The sequence below is a fragment of the Centrocercus urophasianus genome, unplaced genomic scaffold (genome assembly GCF_019232065.1).
Source record: "Centrocercus urophasianus isolate 14NV4802_14NV808 unplaced genomic scaffold, USGS_Curo_1.0 seq_9, whole genome shotgun sequence".
NCBI classification, from domain to species: Eukaryota; Metazoa; Chordata; class Aves; order Galliformes; family Phasianidae; genus Centrocercus; species Centrocercus urophasianus.
In genome coordinates this window covers 37481858-37508746 of record NW_024885532.1, presented here as the reverse complement: position 1 = coordinate 37508746, position 26889 = coordinate 37481858, and the positions used below count along the sequence as shown (strand labels likewise).

The 26889-nt window shown below is 37.8% G+C and overlaps 1 protein-coding gene across 1 annotated transcript in view; it reads right to left on the bottom strand.

Moving 5' to 3' along the window:
- The window catches only part of TRPC6 (transient receptor potential cation channel subfamily C member 6), a 97369-nt gene that overhangs the window by 31819 nt on the left and 38661 nt on the right, over positions 1–26889 (bottom strand). The window contains exon 3 of the mRNA XM_042839311.1: positions 5579–6353. Within this exon, the coding sequence (XP_042695245.1) occupies positions 5579–6353 (775 nt within the window). The remainder of the gene's footprint in view (positions 1–5578; positions 6354–26889) is intronic.

Here is a 26889-nt window from a genome sequence, read left to right as displayed (position 1 = left end):
AAAACATTATTTAACACAGAACACCCTAATTTGTTTGCTGAGCGTGTACTTCATACATGTTTGTCCTTTACTAACCACAAAACAACAGCAGTTAATTACTTGGATAAACTCAAGAACTACATCAGAATTTTACATTTCATTTCCCTTAGATGGATGCAAAAATTCATAGACAAGTACTTATACACACGCTGTATAACTACATGTTTGTGATTTATATTTTTAATAAAGTAATGTGAATCAGATAGCTCAGATCTATCAGACAAGAGAACTTTAATGTCATTTATCTACACAGAAGTAAGAAGCTTTAGTAATAAAATGAATCTTTCTGTGACAAGTTGTGTATTTTGTTATTGTATTATTTAATTTGTCTTTCTTCAGAAGAATAACTATGGAGATTAACCAAAATCCTAAATTCTTAGCAGTACAGGAAGATATTTTTTGTGAGTAACATATCACCTTCTCTCTGGCTTTCATTTTTGTAACAGCATCTAAGATAAGATTTAGTATTCAATTATGTTAATAGTGAAAGTTAGAGGGAAAGCAGCCTTTTGAGATTCCTAGATGAAGGGGATTCAAAGAATCATCTGATGCACCCTTTCACACGAGCTATGATGTGCAGATTTAGGCTGATATCTGACACACGAACACCAAATGGAAAAAGGGAATATTTACAAAGTTATGAATAAAACAATTTGGCCTACATAAGTAACTATTTTGTAATATACTGCTATGGGCATATCTTGTGATATGTCATCTAAATATGTGTACCTATATGCACATTAACACGCTCATTAGCAATACTTGCCTGCTCTAGTGCCTGAGACATGACATAGATCTTCAGAACAGGATGTGAGGAGACAATTTCTCCATGGTAGTCTCCGATGCATTTCAGCATTCTCCAAACAAAATTCAGATGTGATACCCTATTCTAGTGATTTTTTTTTTTAATTCTGAATTTAATCCTTTTATTAAAATGTTACAAAATATTTTAATAGCCAGATACCCCCATTCACTTTTGTAGAATTAGCCCACCGCCATTTCCACTCTGCACACAGCATCATAACTGACTGTAGCTAACTCCATCACTTTCTTATTTGCAAGCATGATAAAACAGCATTCCCTTCTGTGAAATACTGCCAGGGCTGCAATCAATAGCAACTGCTGAGCTGAAATCTCCCCAGTGGGGTTACAAAGGAGCCCTGGGATTGAGGCCATGCTCAGTATATCCACACTGTCCCTCCAATGGCGCAGGAAGGCCACTGCGCGGCAGAGCTAGTCGAAGTACAGCCGAAAGCTAAGTTGAAGTATAGTTGAAGCTAGTATGATCCTGCTCCTGTTCACAGTTTGCTGTCTTCAGATATATCCACCTATGAAGAACTTATTATTTTAGGGAAGGTTATGGAGGACAGGAGGGATGATCAGATGAGGGCTGCTCTGAAATTAATGCCTCCTATTTTAATATGTTGGCTATCTTCATCAGAAGCATGCATTGGTGGTATGGCAATAGAGGCTGAACCTTCTCACCAGCATTCCATTACATTTTGTTGCTGTGTGACAGGTGGAGCAGAGGGGCACTCTCATAAACAGGCAGTGTGTTTTAGCAGTGGCAACAATTGCGATGTGTCACCACTGCTGGGGCAGATTTTTATGAGTTCATCACTAGCAAAAACACATAGCTGATGGTGGTAGCTTCGCTGGAAAATGGTGTTTTGTAGCTCAGAATTTTCTCTATCAAATAGTGTTATTGTGCTCTTTGCATTAATTGTAGTTTCCATGAAAAGAAATAGAAGGCATTATTTTTTGGAGCAACCTACATATCTTAAACTGCTGCAGGATGATTTGTTAGGGGCTGAGCACAGGTAAGGTACCTCCAGTCAGGGAACTTCATCACTAACAAATCAAGTCTGTTCAATTTCATAACTGTCTTGGGCCCATTGTTTCCTCCATCCACTTAAATGCATGGTAACAGACAAAACAGTTAACTGCAGCACATGCTTCTCTCCATCTCACTGTCCCTGTCACAGATGCAGATACTTCTGCCTGTCTCCCAGTTCTCCTGTCTCTTGACATTGATATGAGCCAAGGGAAAATGTTCTATTTAACTCATTTTTTTCAGAATGGCCAACGGCACACAGAGAATTCCACAAGTTTTCTTCTACAGCAAATTCTAAACATAATCAATTAAAAAAGCAGCCCTCAGGAACTGAGAAGGCAGTTTGCAATTAATTTACTTTTGGAGTCACTAAAAAGAATCAGTCCTTAGCTCTGCAAACAGGGAGGTGTGTGTTTCATTCAGTGAATGTGACATAGCTTTTCAGGCCTTCTCAGCAGCTCAGAAAAATCTCTTTTGCCAGATTTTGGCACCCAAAGGCTGAGGGGACAGGCATTTACAAAGGCAGACAAATGCATGATTCCCCTTACAAATACAGTCCTTATTCTTCCCATGTCTCAGTTCTTCATCTCTAAAAGGTACCGTTAACTTCTCCCTAAGAGAGCTGAGACTACTCATGATGAAGAGTGCAACCTGATTTCTGTTGGTGTGTAAAATTGAAAACAGACAGAAAATTAGGCTTTGAGATCATAATTTGGATTTTGTTTCTCATCAGAAAAACAAACTCAGAAGGCTTTTTTAGGGGTATTACTTTATAGCAGACATTTATTGATAAAAATGCAGTTTTCCACTCCATCTCATTACACAATAAAACAGCGTGTTGCCATTAGAGCTGCAGAGGACTTTGCGCTAAATACAAATCTTATCCACTTTGAACAGCACTGGGCCACAGCTGTTCCTCTCAAAATTCCAGGCCAGGTCTCTGCAGGACAGCATTTGTCAGACATCATCTCCATCCTTACAGACAGATATTAGCTTGAGGGTGAGCAAATAATTTAGATTAAAAAGAAAAAATAGAAATACAAGAACAATTCTCCAGTGTTCTGTATGCATTAAAGCTTCATGCTTGGCTATGTTGTCCAAAGCTAAATTAAATGGCTTTCAGAAAATCTTGCAAATTTCCAAATTACACAGGAAGCCTAAATTAACTGCTCGCTTGATACAGAAATACTACACACATCTGTCCAAGCACTCTTCCTTCACAAGTCGTCCTCTACTTTTTTTCTGTATTTACTCCTAATAAAGAATGATTCTGCAAAACACTTAAAAGAACAATGCCTGTAACCAAACACAACATGCACATAGTGCTAGATAAAACTGCCAAAGAAAGGAATTTATGCCAGAGAGCTCTGCTTCTTGCTGTTTATAGCACAGATTCATGTTCAATTTTACCTTAAAAAAATACTCCTTAAGTAGTGTAAAACAAGTGAATTTTACAATGATGTATTTCCACTAAATTCTAGTTTCAGTTAGGCAAGTTTTTGAATACTTTAAATGGCTCAGGTAAACTCTAGGTGGAGCTAAAGATTTATCATGTCCAGCTAAACTATGCACACGAAATATTTTTGCATTGATTACACTAACAAGTGTAGCACATTTTAGCCAAATCCATATTTTTTCACTGAGTCTACACCAGTGAGATAATTGCACTGAAGTCCTAAAATAAAATGAGGGGATGTTTTATTATAAAAATTGCTGGGATATGAGCAGGGATACAGGCTGGCAGGAACCCAGACAAGTCCAGGCTCAGTAAGGACGCCAGTGTCCATTTCCTGCAGCTCTGCAAACATAACCTTTGTGCTGTCTGCACTGAACCAAAGTCTGGTAGCCGTCAGTTAAACCCTCATCCTGTCTTGATACTGTAAATGTTACCACTTGTTAATAGTGTAAATGTTACCACTTGTAAATGCACATATAAATATTCTCTCTAGTCTTTGATATTTATCCAGAATTACCATGTGGCTTCAGTACTTGCAAAAATATACCAAACCTTATGCTGCCAGCTGTCTGCTTCTGGTGAAACCTTAAATTAATGGTGACTTAAACTCCAGTACTGACTTGTGCTCCTGCTCCTCACTGCTCCTATCCACTTACGTTCCTGCCTTAAAGCATATGGATGTCCCAAGCAGAGATTGGCTGATGTACAACAGCTCTGCCTCTTCTGCAGCCTCCTGCTTCTGCTGAGTGACACTACTTCAAAATCTAATTTGCAGTTCTTTCACAACACTATCCTGGAAGTAGAGTTCTAATTTCAGAGAAGACAACTGTGGCAAAAAGAAGAACTCTAAAGAAAGGTCATGCAGGGCTGAGCAGTCACACAGAGCAGGTTGCACAAAGCCATTCACTGAACTAGTCCATCTTTCTTCACTTGTGAGCTCTATTTCCTTCCCCAATAGCATCAGGGACAAATTCTGGCTCCCTTGTGCATCAAACATTCGAAGAACAATCCTTGCTGATAGTTTGAGATGATGATGTTATTTATCTCTATCAGTCAACTTGTGTCACTCGAAGTGCAGTAAAATGAGCTATACAGTCCCTACAAATCAGACATGCCACTTAGCAGGCTGCACTTATGGTGTATAAAAATGTTTATTTGTTCTGTTCTAAATTTACTCCCTTTTAAGTTAATCAAGTCCTTTTGTTCTCATCTCCAGCAGCTGCTGAAGTGAAAGATACAAGAGAATGTGGTTTAAATACTCTTCTCTAAACTGTAAGTGCAAGCACTGGATGAAATATGAGTCCACTGAGATCTCAAGGATTTCCGCCAGAAACTTCACATGACAGACTTTCATTCTCTGAATTAAGCTGAACTAATTTTGCTCTTATCAGAATCTGGGCCTTTGTACTGAACTGCCTTTTTATCAGCACACAAGTTCTCATACTTGCACCTTTTCTATTTCTGTCCCCCATCTCACTGGGGGGTAATGAGCAGCTGTGAGAAGCTAGGCTGTTTGCAGGGTTAAACCACAACTGCAATCCAGCATTAATACTGCCTGTGTTTGCACAAGGTCTGACTTTTCAGCCACTGAGAGAAAAAAGCTTATATTTGTGAGACTATTACTGTCTGAAATACAACTAAATGTTGCCCATCAGTGTGAAACAACCACTGGTAGAAGGTGGATTTAGACTAGATACTAGGAAGAAATTCTTTATTGTGATGGTGGTGAGACACTGGAACAGGTTGCTCAGCTAGATTGTGGATGCCTTCTCCCTGGAAGCATTCAAGGTCAGGCTGGATGGGGCTTTGAGCAACCTGACACAAAGGGAGGTGTTCCTGCCTCTAGCAGGAGGGCAGGAAGTAGATGATCTGAAAGGTCCATTCCAACCCAAGCCATTCTATGATTTTATGATTCTATGATAAGTATAACTGAATAAAAAAGATTAAGAGATATATAGAAACAAAAAAGAAAATCAGCATATTAAAAAAGGACAATATTTAGAATCATTTTAGTAAATAACTAAAATATGGTGAGAAGTGAGCAAAATTTTTCAGTCCAACCATGAGAAAATATTGAGTGTATGAGTAGAACTATTTCATCTGGCTTGCACAAGTGACCAAAACATCCCACCTTTTATATTATCCTACTGATTTATGAAGATGATTCCAACCTTTTCCTGTTCAGAAGAAACATCTTTGATTGAAGTTTGTAATTCTGTGTCTGTCAAATCAAGTCTTCTTCTACTCACCTTAAACTCTTTTTCAATGTTGGCAAGCACAGCCAACTCATTGCTTAGCTCTAAGGCAGTCATTACGGGGTCTTCACTGGACAAGGACAAATAAGCAGGGCTGGCCAGACCTTTGTAGGCATTGATTCTGGACCTAGAATGGCTGAAAGAGTCATGCTTTTGTTTCTGGTTGCATTCACTGCACTTGCAGAAATAGTCATGTGGTCTATCAATCCGAGCCCCTTTTCTCAGTAGAGTGTAGACAATCTCATACTCATGGCAATGAGCAGCCAGAATGATTGGTGTAATATCATGAGAAAACCGTGTTCCATCTTCATCATATGCATAGAAGTCATCGTGCAGAAGCTCTGACTGGCTAGGACTTAATGCAAGCCTCTTGCCTTCGGCAAATGCGGGATGGTTTAGGATAGCTTCTACTATCCGAACATAACCTCTGCTTATAGCCAAAAGCAAGGCATCCCCAACCCGAGATAGGTTCTCCTTTTTCAGCAGAAGTTCTGTGATCTCCAGGTGCTCATTAGCAACGGCTAACTGCAAGGCATTCTGCCCCATGTAGTCCACACAATTTACATTGAGTGAGGGACATTCTTCCAGCATTTTGCGAATCACTGGGATATTTCCATATTCTGCTGCATCCAAGAAGCGCTCTTCCTCAAGAGAAAGACTTGTGGAGTGGTCATTAAACATATATGCTGGCCCTCGACTGGCCTGTCTCCTCCCCTTCTCCCGGAGAATGGTCTGTCGTCGTAGTGCGAGTCTGTTCTCATTGCCTCGGCTGTGTGGAAACAGAGAAAGTATTAATTCTGCTGTATGACAGGGCATGTTGATCTTAAATAATAATAAATGACATATTTGTAATAATTTATCTGTGGTGTATATTTAATGCAATATAGAGATTATAAACCCTGACTTTGATGTGTTTTGTAACTACTATCACTACACAGCTCTGGAATCAGTAGTGAGCACACTTTCTTTGAACAAGAAAAAATGCTATTCAATCATCATTTAAAACTATACTTCTATTCTTATTTCTGCAACTTCTGACAAAGCTGAATTCTGCTTTACATTACAGAGGTAGCGTAACAGTTTTTAAGGTAAGGTTCTTTTTCAAGTTGACACAGAAACCCTCCTCTGTTTTTCTAGTACTTCTCTACCTATTTGAACTTCTCATCTTCTCATTGTTGCTTCATATTTCACCCTTCTCTCCAATGTGCACAGTAATTTCATGTTTTTTGTTTCAATCTTAAAAAAACTCAAAAAGACTCATTTCAATAACATTTGTACACGTTGACTCCACTCTCTGGTTAGAATATTTTCACCAGAAAACATTCAGCTAAGTATGAGAATTGGTTCAAGAAGGGCAAAATTACATTTTGCTGGACGAATGCACCACTTTGTGACATCTACTCTTGCTCTAGCAGAGATATTTTGAAGGACTTCACTGCAACAGCTGACTATCATCAGATCTCAAGTTCATTGCTTAAATGTATATTTTAAATACAAAGATAACCTGAAGAATAGTATTTAGGTGCAATGACTGCCTTCAATCCAGAAACAAATGATAACAACAGCACATGGTAAAGAGAATAGGCCATGTCTACTCATCTTGCAGGAGCCCCAGTGATACCACATGAACCTGCGTGGCCTCAGGCAACCTTTCACTCATAGCTCTTTACTGGGTCTGCTGTGCTAAGTCAAAGCTCAGAGTGAAGCTAAGTCACAGTGTGAAAGGGGTCAGCAGCCATGGGATGTGGGATTGCATATCACAGTAGGATGAGTGAGCAATTTTCCAAAACCCCATCTGCCTCAGAAAAGCACGCAGGCACACTACACTTGCTTTTATTATCCTTACTGCTGTTACTACACCAGCAACTATCTAACCTACATTTAGGCTTCTCCTCTGACTTGCTGATCCTTTTCTAATATCTAGAAATAATTGCTCATTCATGAATTGGAACTCTATATAATAAAAGCACACCTACTGTGCTGTATGACATCTGTTCCTCTCCATCTCCTCTTCCTTTTCATTATTACAGTTCAGAAAGTTGATCTCCTCCTATTAATTCCTTCATTTAGTGGCTTGCCACCGAATTATTCTAGCATTACAACAGCTCAGAAATGCAAGTAGTTCTACTACTGAAAATAAATCCATCCCTCTCTTGTCTTACTCATGAAGCATTTAATTATTACAACATAAAATGAACCATTTCAAAACTAAGCTTGTTGAGGAATGCTAAATTCTCTGCTGTGGTTTTTTTTTTCAGGGCAAAATATCCTACATTCTCTCTAACAAGAAGAAAATCTAATTCACGACACTATCTCTGCCAACTAAGTTCCTAATCCTCAACAGAAATTCAACTGCAAATCATTTTCTCTCCTAAAATTACTCTGTTAATCTACTCAATATTCACTGCAACTTCATCTTTTTTCCTTTTTGAATATTTGAATAGTATCTTAATGATTCTTTATATACATATGCTTACATACACTTCAGCATTTTCAGTATTTCTCATAAAATAATTGCAAGCAATATTTTATTCATTAAATATGTACCAATTAATATGAATTTGAGTATTTAAACAACAAAGTAAAATCATCATTTGAATCTGACTCAAAACTTCTTCACAAAAATTAGCAATACAAAATATCTTTTAAGAAAAATTTTCTGGACGTTTTATATTTAACCTTCCTACAAATTTCCTTCCTGCTTTTTACCTTTTCTGTTTAGAGATACAGTCCTCTGCAGCACTGGAAATGCTTCAAATTGACCATGTCTTAAACTGAGCAGGACAATTCTTTGCAAGATATTTAGAGGTATAGAAAGTAGGATATCTCAAAATTGATAAGTATAACATTGCTCAGTATGCAGACAGTACTAATAATGTACAACAATGGTAAGGTTGTAAAGTTCCAACGCCTTAGTCACAATATAGAATAAAAATACATTTCTTCTTCTCATCTTCTACTCCTTGAGATTGCTCTTGAGGGCTGTCTCAGTTCCTGTGGTTTCAAAGCATAAAAGAAACCATAGGTAGATATGCTAATGTCTTACAGATGGATATGTATATGTTACATTGTTGGTATAAAATTTTCCATCCATATTTTCAGAAATCTTAAAATAAAATATATATGTGTTCGTAAGTCCTCCTCTGGAGAAGTTTCATTTTTTAAAAAAAAAAAAAAACATAAAAACTAAATGATGATAATGTTATTGTCATTGGCAAAAATAGTGGTGCCCAAAACTGAAATCCATTAAATAGAAGTCAGGGTTTTTTTTTTTACCTACTTGCAAGCATTTTAGGAGGAGAAAATAGGCATCAGAGTCCCCAGATTTGAAAGTATGGTCTAAAGGACTGATAGTGAAAAGTTCAAACATGAAGTATAAAAGTCTGCTGGTAGGCTGAAAAGACAAAAGACAACTATGGAAAAAAAATGGGGAAAAAAAAGGGAGGTGGGGGAGGCTGGAAATCTGATGACATTTAAGGTTCATGCACTGCATGAACATAGCAGGGTCATAAATAGTGGGATCAAGTGCACCCTCACTAAGTTTATGGATGACACCAAGCACTGTGGTGCAGTTGATAACACCCGAGGGACAGAATGCCATTCAGAGAGACCTAGGCAGTCTTGAACAGTGAGCCTGGGTGAAACACACGAGGTTCAACAAATCCAAGCACAATGTGATTGTGGCAGCCCCTTGCAATCAGTACAAATTGGGGGAAAAAAAGGACAGAGCACAGCCCTGCAGAAAAGGACCTGGGGGTACTGGTGGATGGCAAGCTCAATAGGAGCCAGCAGCGTGCTTTCGCAGCCCATAAAGCCAACCATATCCTCAGCTACATGAAAAGATGTGTGGCCACCAGGTCCTGAGTCGGGGAGTGATCCTGCCCCTCTTCTCTGCATTGGTGAGATTTCACCTGGAGTACTGCATCCAGATGTGGAGTCCTCAGTACAGGAAATATGTGGATCTGTTGGAGAGCTTCCAAAGGCAGGCCACAGAAATGATCTAAGGGATGGAACATCCATCTACCCTTTAGAAATGTATATAAGCATTTATAGGATCCCCTCTTAGCTTTCTTTACCTCAGGCTGAACAGATGCTCCAGGCCTCTGGGCACCTTTGTGCCCCTTCCCTGGACTCTCTATGTTTTCCTGTCTTGAACTGAGGAGCCCAGAACTGAACACAGCATTCCAGATGTGGCCTCAGCAGAGGCGGAATAGAGGGGGAAGATCACCTCCTCCACATGCTGGCCACACTTTTTAATGACCCCCAGGATATCATTGCTGTCCACAAGGGCACACTGCTGGCTCACAATCAACCTGTTGTCCACCAGAACACATGTATCCTCTGTAGAGTTATAGTTGATGGTTTTAACCAGGCTTGATGCTTCTTGAGTCTTGCACCTTCCTGGAAAAAAGGCTTTGTGAAATAATAATAAAATTTTGAACAAGACAATTATAGTCAATTCTTATAAAATGATCAGAACTGTGCAATGCTTGGAAAAAAAATACATTTTTGTGGTGAAATCAACTGGAGCTAGAGACAAGAAAACCAATACAGAGTGTAGTTATGTATCTTGCAGACAAACAGTTCCACCAAATTTACTTTAGCATCAGTTGGTTTTAGAATTTAACTAATAAAAAGTAAGTTTTGCTAATGAAAGAAAACAAATTTCCAAAAAGCGGATACAAAAACCGTGGCTGTACTGCTGTTAAGACATTTTATAATGTGATGCCAAGCCAGTTCACTGAACTGTGAATTGCCATTCTTAAGAGATATTTAGAAAACCAAGTATCATTGTGTCAGATTATTGTCAGAAAGATATATTATATGCTTTTTTTGAATTATTCTTTTCTCCTTCTACTGCACTTTAATGAATGAACATTTTCTGATACATACTGATTTGCCCTTTTTTTATTCTGTAGTTGAATGATTTATAAATGCAAGAAGTTATTAAAATCATGGGAGGAAATCCTAAACGAGCAGAAAGAATAAAGCATTATTCGGTCAAAACCTGCACCTTTAATGAAATACAGGAAAAAAAAAAAAAAGTTCAAGGTGATTACTTTAAACAGGAATAGCTTTAATACCGGTTTAGAAAAATATAGGAAGCTTACAGAGTTCAAGATGGGAAAATTAGGATCAATGTAAAAATAAGGAGCATGTAACTTTTTCCTGAGCTACAGTTCTACAGTACATAATACTTGTATATATATTAAAAATAAAAGAGCTTGCTTTCAAAATTAATTTATACATAGAACTAAATACCGTCCTGTCAAAAAAAAAAAAAAAGTTGGAAAAGCAATTTATTACAAAATAGCAAATATTTAAACATATTATCTAACAGTTACATGTAGCTATAACTGTGCTTGCTCTTTTAAATTGCTTTAATATTATGCAGTCAATCACTCATTTGACTTACACTTCATTTTCCTATTTCCTTTGGCCTGGCTGTTACGCCTAAGACCTTGCTCAGGACTGGTAATACAGTCTTGCTCAGTACTATGACTGTGAGTCAACCATCTTACCCCATAAATAGTGAACAGCTCAAGAGCCCTTAGAGCTCTAATCCCAGTGACATCTGCTTGTGAGCTCCCCAGCTCCTTCTAAACATTGTGAAGCTTGAGCGACTATAGTTTCAGGGTAGATTATGTGGAATATTTGCAGGTGGTCCCTTACTGAAAGGTCCACCTCTTGTGAGAAGGTAAACTTCCAAGGAAAGCTACACGACATCCGACCTTAGGTGTCTACAAACACCATGGGAGACTTCCACGCTGACTAGGAAGAAAAAAAAGCAGCATAGAGTCAAACCCCATGATCATCCTTCAGGGATGGGGACTTGATCATAAAATCACAGAATCATCTGAATTGGAAAGAACTGTTGAAGGCCATCTACTCCAGCTCCACTGCAGTGAATATCTGCAGCTAGATAAGCGGTGCTCGGAGACCCACCCAGCCTGATCTTGAATATCTCCAAGGATGAGGCTTCCACCACCTCCCTGAGCAACATATTACCCGTGCCTCGCTACCCTTATCACAAGTTTTTTTTTCTTATATTCAATCTAAGCCTCCCCTCTTTCAGTTAGAAAAAATTTCCCCCACTGAAGAGTCTGTCACTTTATTTACTGATGAAACTATTGGAAGTGATCAACTATCCTGTTTTCCAGAGTCAACTCTCAGATAGTAGTTTTCCATCTTCCTGTCAAAAACATGTTCTCTGAGTAAATTTTGCAAAACAAGGGCATGTTTGACTATAGTCACCCAAGCTGCACTTCAGTGTAAGATAACAATATTAAAGTGACCTTAGACAGAAGGAATTTTAGGGAAAGTACAGACAAGTCAGAAGGACACCACTGGCTTCTGGGGCCAGTCAACAGGCTAAGCCTCTCTTCCTCCTGCATAGGGACACCTATTGGAAGAGGTTACACTGAGTTCTTCCCCAGGAAACTTAGAAATCTCTGTAGAGTTATTCCACCATTTAACACATTTGACCATATTACTGAAGCTCTTGGTTAACCTCACGTTATGCAGGCAGTACATTTATCACCGGCAATTCAAAAGAATCTGCAATCTGTTGCTATAATAAACTGCACTAATCTAGCCATGAGATTTCTCATTGGGCATAGGCATATTTCTTAAGGGTGGTAGTGAGAGCCAATTTGAACACAAACAGATGAACTGCATGCTATTTGTTATAGTTCATATTTTGTGTGATAGTTCATATTTTGAATGAGACTAGAATTATAATGCTGAATTGGACATTACGCAGAAGCCAAGCTCAGCCACCTCCAGCCCCTCTGAATACAAGCTGGAATGCAAAGGGTTGCAGGGGGAGACGTTTTCTGACAAAACTCCTTGCCTTTTCCCAATGACACAGGGTAGCAAGTAGTGAAAACTTCCATCTATATCTGAGAAATCACTGGGCAATTTAGCTCTTGACTTAAATAAACAGTTTATTCATCAGTTGCTCAGTTTCCTTTCTACTTAGTTGTTTGATGACAAATGCAAATATTTTCACAATAATAAATGAAAGCTTTATTACTCAAATTAAATGTGACTTCTTCACAATGTTTGCTAAGGAGTCAAAACTCCAACTGAAATGCAACAGCAAGGCACTTTTATAGAACTACGTATTACAGAAGTTTGAGTTTCTAATCCAGTTAATGAATTTAAAATAAAAATTTTCTAATCAGTTCTGAAACTATGCAGTATTTTAACCCTTTGAGGACTTCTTTGCTCTGTTCAGTAAAAGCCACTGTAAGCGTTTTCTCAGCATGAGTTTTGCCCAACTCAATAGGCAGCAGAAGTGGGCAATGAGTAAGGTAACAAGTGTCATGTACTCATCTTTGATCTATTTCTCACATTTAGAAAAGGAAAAAAATTGACATATTTTAATTAGCACATCAACTACTACACATTTTGTTATGCATACAGTATGTGCCTACCCTAACTCTGCTGCAATTTCTCTCTCCGTGGCCTCTGCAGGCTCTAAGATGAGATGACCATCTTCTGACAGATACACTGCAACAACTCTCACCTTCAAATTCCCAGCGCAATCACATTTCCTTTACCTTATTTTACTTCAATTCATTTTGAAGATCCAAACTCTCTTTTAGTAAGTATTTATTTTCCTCCAAATCATATCACAGTATCTTCCTCAATCCTTCCTCCATCAGTTTTCTTCCCATTCTTTCCATATGTGTTGCAAGCACACATGAATTTACCTTCCAAAAAGCCACAGTGCCATTCTCTATCAAGGGAAGCATTCACAAACACTAAGTTCAATTTAATGACACTAATCTAATCAGCTCCTACAATCAATAAAGGCAAACAGACACCATTACACAAGGATTCAGAACACAAAATTCTCTTTACAGATTATAGGAGTACAGTATATCAAGTACGGAAAAAGCAGCACAAACAGTTTCTGAGTATAAGCTTGCAGCAAAAGGAGGGCTAAAGAATTCACGTAGAGCCTCTGTTCAACAGAGTGATGGACCTAGTGACCGAGGACATCACGGGTAAGGCAGGTAGATGATGCTTTTTCTGCTCCACTTTTTACTGTTCTGATCTCAGACCTCAGGGATCCATAAACCAAGTTGCAAAGTGAAGCACTCCTATGTTTGAGGAAGATTGACCTAGACTTAAAATAAGCCAGCTGGATCCACAGCCCTGAAACCTTGCATCCAGAGCTGGCAGACATCACCACTATCATGTTCTCTGTCAGCTATGACTGTGCACAGTTACTAGGGAAATTTTTATCCATGGGAAACAGATGTGCCCAAGTTTTTAGCTCCCCATTGGCTTCAGTGTATAGTATCACCTTAAACTAAATGACAATCACCATAAATTTAAAACACGTATTTTTACCTGCTCTGTAAAACTTATCCAATATAATAAAATGATTTTGATGACTTTGGATCTGTGTAAAGTCAAAAGAAAAACCCTTGAATTCAACAAAACTAGCATTTGTTTGTTTCCTGATTGGCTAACTGAACTTCAGTTAACCAGCAAAAAGTATAGTTTGTTAGCTGACTTTCCCTTTCATTTCTTAAATAATAGAAACGGATTATATTTATATTCCAGCAACGTAGTCCGTATGATTTATCAAAACAAAGAGTAATCACTGCCCATCAAAAACACTCAGAATTAGGTTTTTTGTCCAGTATAATTTCCTCTTTCCTTGCCTAAATATATAAGAAAATCTCTGCTTAAATGGAAAAATTAGCACATACATTCCCTAGGGAGAAGCTCATCTTCTGGCACAGGACTTATTACAGACTGAAATAGAATACTGTACTGTTTGCTGTAGCGTATCTTTGATGCTAAGCTCTAGAATTTCAGTGTAATAAATTTTCAGTAGTTTTTCCCTCAACCAATATATTTTATACATATGAAACAAAATTCCCATTTTGCTCATTTGCAATTACAGTTAATTAAAATTAAGGCTCTATAATTAAAACTGGTTTTCGCAGTACAACACTATAAATAGGTTTACTTGCAACAGGCAAAGCAAATAATTCTACTTCAGAATTTCTGTTTAATTAGATACACACCATAAATATTAATTGGGGAGTTTGTTAATAAAGGTATAAAATACTTGGTTGCCTCCAAGGGCAAGGAGAGGAACTTGATCCAGAAGAGTATATTTATTTTACCATTACTGGCATCTTCTCATTCAATCGAAAGCAAACAAAAAGTTACCTGTGTTATGACCCATTAGCCACATCATTCTTAAAGTAGCATGAAACTTCAGCCTTTACAAACTGCTGGCTGCAACACATAATTAATGCACTCTGGCAGCAATGTAGTCAAAATGACTGTACTAACATATTACTAAGAGCCAGCAAGACCAAACTGTAATACTTGCACCATTTTGGATAGCACATTACAGGAAGGAGTTCCACAAAATAAGAAATAAAACACAAGAGAGCAGTAGAGGTCATATAGTCTCTATTGCATTTTCCACTTAGAGCATAATAAAGTAGATTTTGTGAATTATACTGGATCACATTCAAGTCATCTAACTTCTAACTTCATAGCAACTCCTACAAATCAGTCATGTGGATTTATTCTCTACAAAAAGAGAGAAAATTAGATTAGATTAAGTTAAGGTCTTCTTCAATTTAGTAGGAACATGGAGCACCAAAGGGTCATGGAGGCAAGCCCCTTACAAGCATAGATATCATCTCAAATGGTTCCTGTAAATATGACTCTGACTTAATGGCTCTGACTTAAAAGAAGTCAATTTACTGCTGGGATTTTCTTTTCTCTCACTAATCTCAATAAAAAAACTAACACAGAATTTGATTGTTCTCTCAGAAATATTCATCTAATTTTCAATCTAAATTGAATAATTGGCCACCTTACATTTATCTGATTTAGTTTGTAAATCAGAATTGCCTTTCAAATTAAGTAGCAATTTCACCTGACAATGTTTACTTGCAACACTCAAATTCATAGCAATCATGCATGCATTCAATCTTTATTTTGTTTAGCTAAATCAAGCTAATCCCACTTCCTGCTACATCCATGCATTGCACTTACTACAGAACAAAACTATACAGTAACCCCATTTGTCAGTGTTTACAGTAAAACGATCAGCAACCATTTTGTGTTAAAATGTACATCATTAATTATCTCACTGGTGCATTTATATCCCAAAAACCACCTGGGCATTAATGACTCTTCTGGTGCCAGAGATAAGTCTCCTGCCTTTGCAGGTTTTCCTTAATCAGCTGTTGGGAAGTGAGAGTCTGATTTATGAACTGAAAGAACTGTGTCGAAAGATCCTATTTCAAACCTCAGCTCTGTCCAAGGACACTGACTTTCACAATGAAGAGCTGTGGAGATGGGAAAGTTTGGGAATGGAAAAACTTTTGAGCACATCCAGCACCCTAATCCAAAGTAAAAAGGTTTTTAGGAGAATCTGTAACAGTAAATAAAGGCTGAACGAGCGTGAGTGGTGAGAGTTTAGACTCCTCCTTTTCTTTTGCACTAGGTACTGTTTAAGAGTACTCTGCTAACTCATTTAAGCTTGTGGTTTGGCTTTACTTTCAAAAGTGTATTAGCTCTGGAGAAATAGTATATAGCTTCTTAGGAAAGCCAAGTTCTGCACCTTGGCCACAACAACCCCAGGCAATGTTACAGCCTTGGGGCAGAGTGGGTGGAAGACTGTGTGGAAGACATGGACCTGGAGGTGTTAGATTCATCACTCAGCTAAACATGAGCCAGCAGCATGCCCAGGTAGCCAAGAAGGTCAATGATAGCCTGACTTATATCAGAAAAAGTGCAGCCAGCAGGAGCGGGGAGATGATCATCCCTCTGTACTCAGCCCTGGTGAGGCTGCACTCAAGCGCTGTGTTCAGTTTGGGGTCCCTCATTAAGGAAAGATATTGAGGCCCTGGAGCATGTACAGGGAAGGGTAATAAAGCTGCTGAGGGGACTGGAGCACAAGTCTTATGGGGAGGGAACTGAGATTGTTTAGTCCTAGTCTCCTCCTAGAGAAGATGAGGCTCAGGGGAAACCTTATCGCTCTCTACAACTACCTGAAGGGAAGTTATGGTGAGGTGGGGTTGGCCAACTCCTGCTTAAGTAGTGGTAGGACTAGAGGGAATGGTTTTGATTTGCACTAGGGAAGGTTAAGGAAAAATTAGGAAAAATTTCTTCTCCAAAAGAGTTGGAAGGCACTGGAATAGGCTGCCCAGGGAAGTGGTGGAGTCATCATCCCTTTATGCTTTTGTCTTATAACTAAACTTTAGTAAGAGAGACTGTAGTGAAGCCATTAACATAAGTACACTCATGCATAAGCAGACATAATGGCTGTAGTTTTCATTAAGAGAAAATAAAAGTGTTCTTGTGTAACACAGCCTTGAAGCATGGCTGAAGAATAAAAGGAGTTACAACTGCCAGCCGCATGCTAAAGAGATATATTGAAATCATAAATACTCTAAAAGTAGAGAGAAAGGAGACAGTACAGCATGTTGTCACTCTGGCTTAATCACAGATTTCTCTACGTCTTAAAGCTCAAGAATTTTGAAAAATGGCCAATTACTAAACCTGAGAATAGCACACACTGCTTGTTGAAGCTCAAGCACCTGGCTGAAACAATGCTCAAAACACAGTAATCAACTCCCATCCACCTATCTGGGGAGGATTTCAGAAAACTCGAATCAAACAAGATCCATACATACACTGCAGGCCTTTAGTAAGACTTTTGTTGTTGTTGTCACCCATAACATTTTAAATGGAAACTAAAGAAAGAGGTTGAATGAAACTTTGAAGAAGGAGCTGAACAGTTGGAAAACTGTAGTTATCAATCCAAGGTTATAAAGACAAGTTGCTCAGAAAATCTTGGATCCTATTTAGTTATTTTCATTAAGTTTTGTGTATGATAGAGTAGAAACTTCAAATTTCAAATGTTCATACTGAGAGGAATCAAAAACAGGAGGAAAGGAAGGTTAGGGTTATGAATGTATCTGAAAAGAAATGGTCTAAAATAATGCCATGCAATTTGACATTAAGTGAAAATTTTTATCCCTAAGTAAGAATAAGCAAGTGTACACTAACATATGGGATTGGCCTGGGTTAGCCTGAAAGGAACAGATATGAAATTACATTGGGATTCCACAATCTTGTAGTAATGAGTAGGCCCTACACTTCAAAAACAACCAAGTGGTCTAGCAGATGACAACAGAACTGATCAAGAGTCTGGAAGATGTGAAATGAAGGATGAGCAGGCTTTGTTTGGTCTAGAGAGGACTGCAGGAAGATAATGTTCAAATTATAGTGTAAAAGAATGGGATATCTATTCAAATCTAAGATTGCTAAGTGTCCTGCAGCCCTGAAGACCCCAAAACTTGTTGGTAAGAAGGAACAAGCTTATTTATAGAAGAGAGGATTACTTGGATATTCTATTCTTTAATATTTCTTAATTATATATATATAACATACATAAAAAATCTGTTATGTAAGATAATATGTTATTTTGTAATACATCCACACTGATATAAAGATTCAAAGTTCCCCCATATGCCCCAGAAGCAGGTGCTAAAATATAAGTGGGTAGAGCTGAAGTGCTCTGTAAATAACAATTCAAAACTATCTGTGGAGACTTACAGAAAATATTCCAAATAACCAATGACAGTGACTGCAGCAGAAATGAGAAGAAGTGGGAAAAGCTCACAGCGATCATCCCTTAAATATTTTATTTTGCAGCATTTGAAGGGTACAAATAAGATTTATTTCTAAGTCTTGGCAAACTTTTTTTAAAATCAGAAGATACACAACCAACACCAAATATGAACTATGTCACCTTTGCCTTTAGAAGTGTTTTCTGAAGTTACAGTAGAAATTGATGCATCCTCTGGGACTGCCCTGATATTTCGGGACCTGCACTGCCATAGGTTTTTACTTAAGTACAACTGAAAAGTGTTTTCTTGAGCTGATTTATTATGTCGTACAAATACTTTTACACAGAAGTAGTTAAAAACAATCTGATTCTGCAGAGGATTCTGCTGTCCACAGCCTGGTTAAAAGTTCATCTGTTGCTGTGAAGCTGGAAGGGTAATGGTCTGACTAACATTTTCTTCAGGGAACAGCAGGAGATATTCCTCTCTCCCCTTGAAAGCAGTTCAATGACTACTTATTTGTCTGATGGAGAGAATGCACACAGCATAGGCCAAGGAACCATTTCCTAGGCTCCTCATTTCATTTATCATTCTCCACCAATAAAACTGGTGGCTTATTCAATAATGCAGCAGCTGCTCATCACTGAAAAGAGTCTTTTCACTGAAAAGAAAAGTTTAAGGAGATAAGTAAGAAAATAGTGTCTGCAGAAAAAATGGTCCAAAGAGGAAAAGCAATCTGGAAAACTGCAACTGAATCTGCTTGAAGGAGATTTATCAGAAACAACAAATAAACTGTTAAAGAACTCTGCTTCCTGTAGATTTCAAATGAAGAAATGGAATTCATATTCCTTCCTAAGCAAAGAAAAGGAGATTAAAAAGTCCTTTACCATCCCAGAACCTGCTGTATACTATACTCGGAAGGCAAAAAAAACAACAGATTATTAACACTGTAAGCTGGTATAACACGACAGATGACACCTAGAATGGAGTTGAGAGTGCTTAGTGTGGAGTGCCTTTTATCACTCTTTCATTTTGGGATTAGTGTAATTTTAAGCTTCAGAAGACTGCCACAGAACTGCTTTTGTAGGACTGAAAATACTGTTGTACCTGAGGACACAAATACTTTCATATTGGCTGCTGGAAACTTTTAACAATAAGACTGGACATTACATACAAGATTTGAAGTTTAATTTTAAGGTCACTGCTGAAAATCTGAACTGTTATCATCCAGTACTTGATGATCTTGCTCGGAATTGTATTTATTTCTGCTAAACTGCATCCTTTATACTAACACATTTCTACGGAAATATTTTTGTAGCATGCAGAATGAATTCAAACCTCAAAATGCACTTTAAGTGCAATTGCTTAGTATCACTGTGACAGCTGCTAGGAAGTAGTTTTTTTAGAAAACTTTCTCGCAGAGGGTATGTGCCCACCAGAGGGAACTCCTTACTAAGCCTGGAACTTGATAACATCAGTCCCCAACATTCATAGCTTCCCAATAAAATTTCACAGCACCAACTTCCTTATATGTTTCTTTGGAAGTAGCTTTTGAAGCTTCACCACATAATTTTTTTTATATCTCCTACTCCCTGGGAGAGTCAGTCCAAAATTCTTTGGTTTCAGCAATAGTAGACAACAGTAAAACTACAATCAAATAGTTATAATTATTCAAATTAAAACTAGTATTTTAGCTAAAAGACTGGAAAAAAAAACATTAAAAGTCAATTAAATATAAAGTAAGACTTTAAAATAAATTTCACAACTGGCTATATTGCTACCTGGTTTGTGTTTCTTACGTAAAACACCTAAGGTATGGGTGTTTCACAGACTTCACTGCCATGTGTTTTGTAGAACTAGCCCAATATAAACTTATTTCAAGGGATAGTTTAAATTCTTTATCTATTTTTACAGTCTTATGCAGGGCTATTCTCAGAGTAAATAAGAGACTCTGTGATTCTAAAGGTGCTTGTATGCCTTAGGAGTTGGGCCTTAAACAATCTCCATAGGTCTATCTGAGCTTGTATCCCGTGTTGTTTCCTCTCAGTCAGCCAGGCGGTGGCTAGCTTTGTCACTGAGGCTGATGGTTCTTTCTGAGGGTCACTGTGTAAGCGCTGAAAAGCTATTTATCCTTTGAGAAATTTATCCTTTGGTCACCTGGGCATGAGCTTGCTGCCCACCTCAAAACTTGCATTTTATGGAACTACTACTGTTGTACAGTACACAGGTAGGGAAGCAGCCAGTTGTGCTGCCTCTGGTGAGTTATCAGTTTTCATTACTCACCTCATCAGGAGTAGACTATCAGTAGCTGTTATCGCAGAAGACTATTTTAGATAACAACTGCAACATGGTTTGCCACTTCAAGCAAGCTTCTTATTCTTTTCCCCAGATATCATTGGAATTCCTGTGTTAATAAGCTACTGAAGTTAGCAGTCTAAAAGCCCAGTATCTGACTTCATCTGGGATGGTTATTCAAGATCCATTTGTTTACCTAGATATGAGACCACTGATCAGTTCACTAATTAGGTCCAGCACTGAAATTCCCCAAACTCCCCTAATGTCATTTTTTCCTATTACTATCATTTGATTATTGCTATCATAATATTATTCCTGATGAATTGTAGACTTAGGCACTAAATTCACTTATGGTAATGGTCCATGCTGCTTTTTAAAACGAAGCTTAAGCATTGTCCAGTTAGAACGATGGCAATTAATAGAATGGCTGTAACACAAACACAGCTGCTCTCTGTGACAAACATGCCTCCATAAACAAAACATTATTACATTAGTAATGAAGCAGCAGACATCAACAAGATATCCCTCATACAGCTCTCTGGAATGTTGTGCTACCGAGGAATACGAGCCTGAGATCTGTGTCCCACTGGTTATAAATAAAAGCACTTAAAATAGAGCATGGATACTCGTACCAATGTTAAAACTGGGTACAAATGAAGCAAACTTCTATTTTACACACCAAGTTAATCTTGGTACGCCCCTGATGGAACCTTGAAGATTTCTTAAAGAGAAACCGACTTTCAAAATATAAATTACTGACAAGGTTCTGTGTTTCAGAAACCTGGTTAACATTAGATACTGATCCCACGAAGACAAAGGGACAAATACAACGGTTTTATTTATTTGTTTGTTTTAAAAGGTTAAAACTGATTTCTATTCAATTAAACAGCTTAATTCCTACACCATTATAATCTACTTGATGCAGCAGTTTTGCTGCCTAGTGGATTAGGTCAGGATTTTGTTTCATGCATATTCTTGCAGAAACACTCCCTCCTCTGCTCATTGCTGCTCCAGTACCATGTCATTTGCTATGGTGATGTAAGTGCTGGAACAACTCCAGGCTGACCTGAACCAAGGAGCTTAACCAAAGGATGGTATTTCTGAATAAAATGGTTACATTAAGCCCAGCTCCTCAACCCAATTTATCATATAGATGGAAACACTTGTGTTGGTCCATGGTAAGAGGTGGTGGGAGGACAAGGAATAAGTGATGGAGAGCAAGCAGAGAGAGAGGCTTGATCCCTTTGGTGACAGTGCTTGTTAAAGTTGGGTCCATGGGAGGGCCACTCTTATGAAGACAGGCTGAGGGACCTGGGCTTGCTCAAACTGGAGAAGAGAAGGCTCTGGGGAGACCTCTATGCAGCCTTCCAGTTGTGCTGCCTTGAAGGGAGCTTATAAGCAGGAGCACAACCGACTTTCACTTGGACTGTTAGTGATAGGGCAAGGAGGAATGGCTTTAAACCAAAAGAGCAGAAATTTAGGTTAGATGGTAAGATTCAAGATGGATAGTAAAGAAAAATTCCTTACTCAGAGGCACTGGCCAGGCTGCCCAGAGAACCTGTGATGTCCCCCCCCGGAAGTGTTCAAAGTCAGGCTGGATGGGGCTCTGGGCTGCCTGATCTGGTGGGGGGCAACCAGCCCACAGCAGGGGCTAGATGATCTTCAAGGTCCCTTCCCACCTAAGCCATTCTATGATTATATGAAAGTCATGCTGCAATATATGGAAATCTATGAATACAAAGATCTACACTTATACTGATCTGTACCTCAAAAACTACTGTCTGTCACATTGCTTAATTCACTGCAATAGCCTGTTTTGCTTTGCACTGCATTCAGACTGTGTGCTCTATTTGTTGACATGAGCACAATACAAAAAAAAAAAAAAAGCAGCAATATTTTATATTCATTAATCAATGATAATCTATCTATGATGATAGTGAAATGAAAATTATCTAGAAGACAGATGAAAAGCAGAATAGATAATGTAATCTCTTATGGATATTTTCTATCAAGCGCCCACATCACAGCTGCATAAACCAAACCTGGATATATTGCTCTTCTTTAAATCTGCGCTGAAACTTGAAAGGAATTATATCTCAAGTTTAGTGTTCTGATTCACGTAGCAGAAAACAGGTTGAAATCAGTAAGTCCAGAAGGACTAGGATTTTTCTCAGTGGAAAGTTATTCACTATCAGCTTACTTTCCACAGTCTGCGAATGATGAGCAATTCCCTTTGCTGATTTCCTACCCTAAGGACTGCTTTTGCTTAGATCCCTGCTTCAGCTTAAGGCAACTACAGAACTCTGCTACTGAGAATCCACGAGAATGATCAGGAGACTGGAAAGAGCAAAGCCCCATTTATAGACAAACCTTCCCTCTAGAGAGCATATGCTGTTGAACTGACACAAAAACAGATTTAAACTTCTGGCAACTCAACAGTGCAGTTCCATAGTATGTATTTTCCTTCTGTCATGTCTGTTTTTATTTTGACCACACCGTAGGCATGTTTTTAAATAGCACTGGAGAGACAGCTGATGACGAGTTATACTGCATACTTATTTTCCAAGCACAAGCTGAGACTGTGACTCTCCCCTACAAAGTAAATTAAAGAAAATTGAGCAGTAAGTGAAATTAGCAGATAATTGGTTGAAAACAAGCAAAAGGATTCACATTGTACAGTTAGTATGTGGAACCCACCACACAAAACTGAAGGTGCTAAGTTTACAATAGGCTCAAGGGGCAACTGGGCAAATGTAGAGAACAGAAATCCACCACTGTTATTAAGCATACTGCTTCTGAAGCTTTTCAGCAGTAAACAGCAGGAAATGATGAAAATATGTCTTTTTGTGTTTACTACTGTCATCATCTTCCCTTGGCATGTGCTTTTGGCCCCAGTTGGAGACAATATAAAGTGAGGTCTGTAACATAAACAGCATGTGTATATATACATATATATGAACATATTTATAATCATTATTAGTGATTCACAAGGTTTTCTTGAACCACTGGTAGAACAAAAAAGTCTGTTTTTTGAATCCTTTACCTTAAGAGGTAAGCAACTTTCATTTGGAAAAAGACATGGAAAAAAGACATTTCACAGACATGAAAGGCACAAGGATCTCTTTAAGGGACGGTTTCTTTTCTTGTTCTCTGACCAGGATTTAGCATAGCTTGAGATTTAGCTCATTAATTTTAATATTTGTAAGTATCACATACATGTGTGCATGCTGTAACAGCATAAATTAATAAAACACCTTTTCTGAATGGATATTTTAAAGGCTTGCGTATGGATAAAGATGTTAAATTAGGCAACTGAATGTATGCATATATATTAGAGACAAAATCATATTTGCAATGCTTTTCCATGTCAAGCCACAATCTATCATAGATAAATGGAATAAAATTTAGTATAGTGGCAATTTATACTTATTATATTCATGTTTCTAAAACAATTTCATGTCTAAAAGAAATGAACAGTGAAGAAATTAGTACAAATGACTATAAGCACTGGTAGCTGGCCTGAGATGCAATTTTTCCTTAAAATTTGAAGGACCATGGTGTTCATACAGCTGATCTTGATTTGGACTCCTTTCTAATGCCTGAAATTAAACAGGAGCTTCAATAGACATTAACATCTGAATAAAACGTATCAGAGAGACAGGGAGATCAGCCCCTAATTGATTAGCTCTGTAGCAGCACAGTGTTCTTCATTAGCAAATTCCAGAGTAGGAATGTGAAAGTTCAGTGGTATTAGCTCTTAGAGTGTCAGCAACAGCCTATAAGCTCTAAAGCAATACTGATTCACTTTCTTGCCATCTGACATTCTGCACATCTAACCCTTTTTGCCTTTGCAAAACCATATCTGGAGAAAACCATTAACATAAGACTGATGATTATAGATCTGATGATCTGTAATAGTATCTATAAAAGTCATTAACAGTAAGAAATACTGTTGAAGCAGATTTTCCAATGTGCTCTCCAAGGAGTCCAGATTGGAATTCAAGTCCTTTAAAGTATCAGGGGTCATAGCTCAGAACCTTTTTCTAAAACTAGTTGGCATCTTCTGAATTGCATCTGTAATATTGTATCAAACATACTTTACATAGCATATTTTGACATTAACGAAACAAAACAGATCTACAAGATCCATCTACATAAGGTACATTTAATCCTCTTGAATAGCTCTTTATAATTTGTAAGTCTTAATACTGCTGAGATTGGTCGACTTCGAAGTAAAGGTAGGAAAACTCAAATCCTTCCTATAGTTCCAGGCTGCCTGCAGTAAGAGGAGCAATGCTATCAGTATTGGCCTTTTCATATTCTCTATGCCTAAAACAAAGAGGATGGGCAAAAGAAAGAGTTTCCTGAAGTTGAGTTATGCAACTATGAGCTCCAGCAAAATGCCAGTGCAGGGTACATGACAGTAGATGACCATAGCTGGACACTACAGGTAGCAAATTCGGGAAATGATGGACAAACTTTACTTACCAGCCTTTAGTAACAGCATTTCATGTAGTATTTCTGTTTGCTTGCTAGAATAGGCAGATTTGGGGGAGACTGCAGAGAGGGACAAGAAACAGTCCTTGTTGAATATCATCAACAAAAAATGGAAAGGTGAAAGAACAGAAAATTAAAGCAGTGCCAGGGAAAAATGTATTTAAGTTTTGCCTCAGATATGAAGAAATGTCCTGGGGTACTAGTCTTCTGATAACAGTGGAATTTGTCATTTTAAGATTAATTCTGCTACAGCTTGTAAAGCTGGCACATTCAAGAAAATATTTTAAAAGCAAAGGAACTTCACACTCTTGCTAACATTGCTCCTCTTTAGTTTGATTGTACCTTTACCTCTTATCATCATTTGTATCCATTCTGCTTTGATTTTTCTAATGAACAAAACTCAGCTTACTGACATATGTGATCACTAACCTCATTTTTGAAATGCTTCTCCCCAAGGACCTTCTTAACTTCTCCTTCATTGATTTTTAAATTAACCCTCTTTAGAGAGAACAGTCGCCTACTATCTCTGTACTGAAAACTTGCCAGCAGATATTTATAAAATGCCTGGAAATAATCATATACAATAAAATTTAAATACTGGAATAGAAAATGAAAGATAATGCAATAATTCTTCCCAATCCTCTGGGTTGTCTGTTTGCTATCTGTAAAATGAAAGCACTCTCAGACAGAAATTGGCTGCGCTTTACAGAGTCTGAGCTTAAAAGATGGATGTTGATAACGAACAGCTGGGTTAGAACATACTGCAAGGACAGCCTCATTTGATCTTCCATGTGGAATATGTACAGGGAAGAGGATACACAAAATACAAGAAGGTGCACCAAATTCTGGCAGATAGACAACTACCTTTCCAGGTAATCTGGGTTCAAAATCTCTTTTAAATACAAAAATGAAATGTAGAGGATTTATCCAAAATGAGAGGATAATCCAAACCAGACTGAATTTTTGGTTTACAAAAAAAAAACAAGATCAGCAACCATTTCAATTTCTGATTCTTAGAATATAGAGGATATGTTTGCATTCCCAGAACATATGGTACGATTTTTTTTCAGGATGCTGGAGATTATTTGCCTCTCCTTTCCATGGTATTACTGCTCTTCTAGCTGTCTTTCACCTACAAGACAAGAAGCCAGCAGTATAATAAATTTTTCTTCTCGCATGAATAGGCTGCTGGATTACTCCATTCTTAGTCCCTTCCCATTATGCAACGATCCATCTATGGTTGTTCTTTGGTTCCTGGGAATTAGCCAGTATCCTACTTCATCTTTCACTTGACACCACTTCAGTTTACAATCTCCAGCAAAGAATCTTGTCAAATGATTTTAGAAAGTATAAATACTCCAGTGAATATCACTTAACTGATGCAACATTTTTATGGTACTTAAAAAGGACTTTAGAAAATTAACCAAGCTTGTTGTTTTATTTTCAAAGTCCTTTGGCCATTGATGGATAAATCATTTTCAGGGGTTTTCCAATTCCTCAAACCACATAAACCTCAGAGTTCTCATACAAAAATACTTTACCAAATTGTAATACTATAATTATACATAATATATGTAGTACCATAGAATTACTTTTTCACATTCTTTCCTTTTGAATAAACCAGAAACAGAATGAAAGATAGCCACGAAATATAGGAACTGGGAGTAACATCGAAGGAACAGACATTCATTGATTTTATAGAAGGTTGTGCTAAATCCACTAAAGGAATTAATCTTCTTGCACAAAAAAACCTGTTTTTTACATAATAACATGAGTAATAATACTAAAGTTAGCCCAGATAATTACTATCTTCTGTGCAGAGTAAAAAGAGGTAAAAACGAACCACAGTCATTAGTTTTTATCAGGCTTACTAATCATCTTAAGTAATTA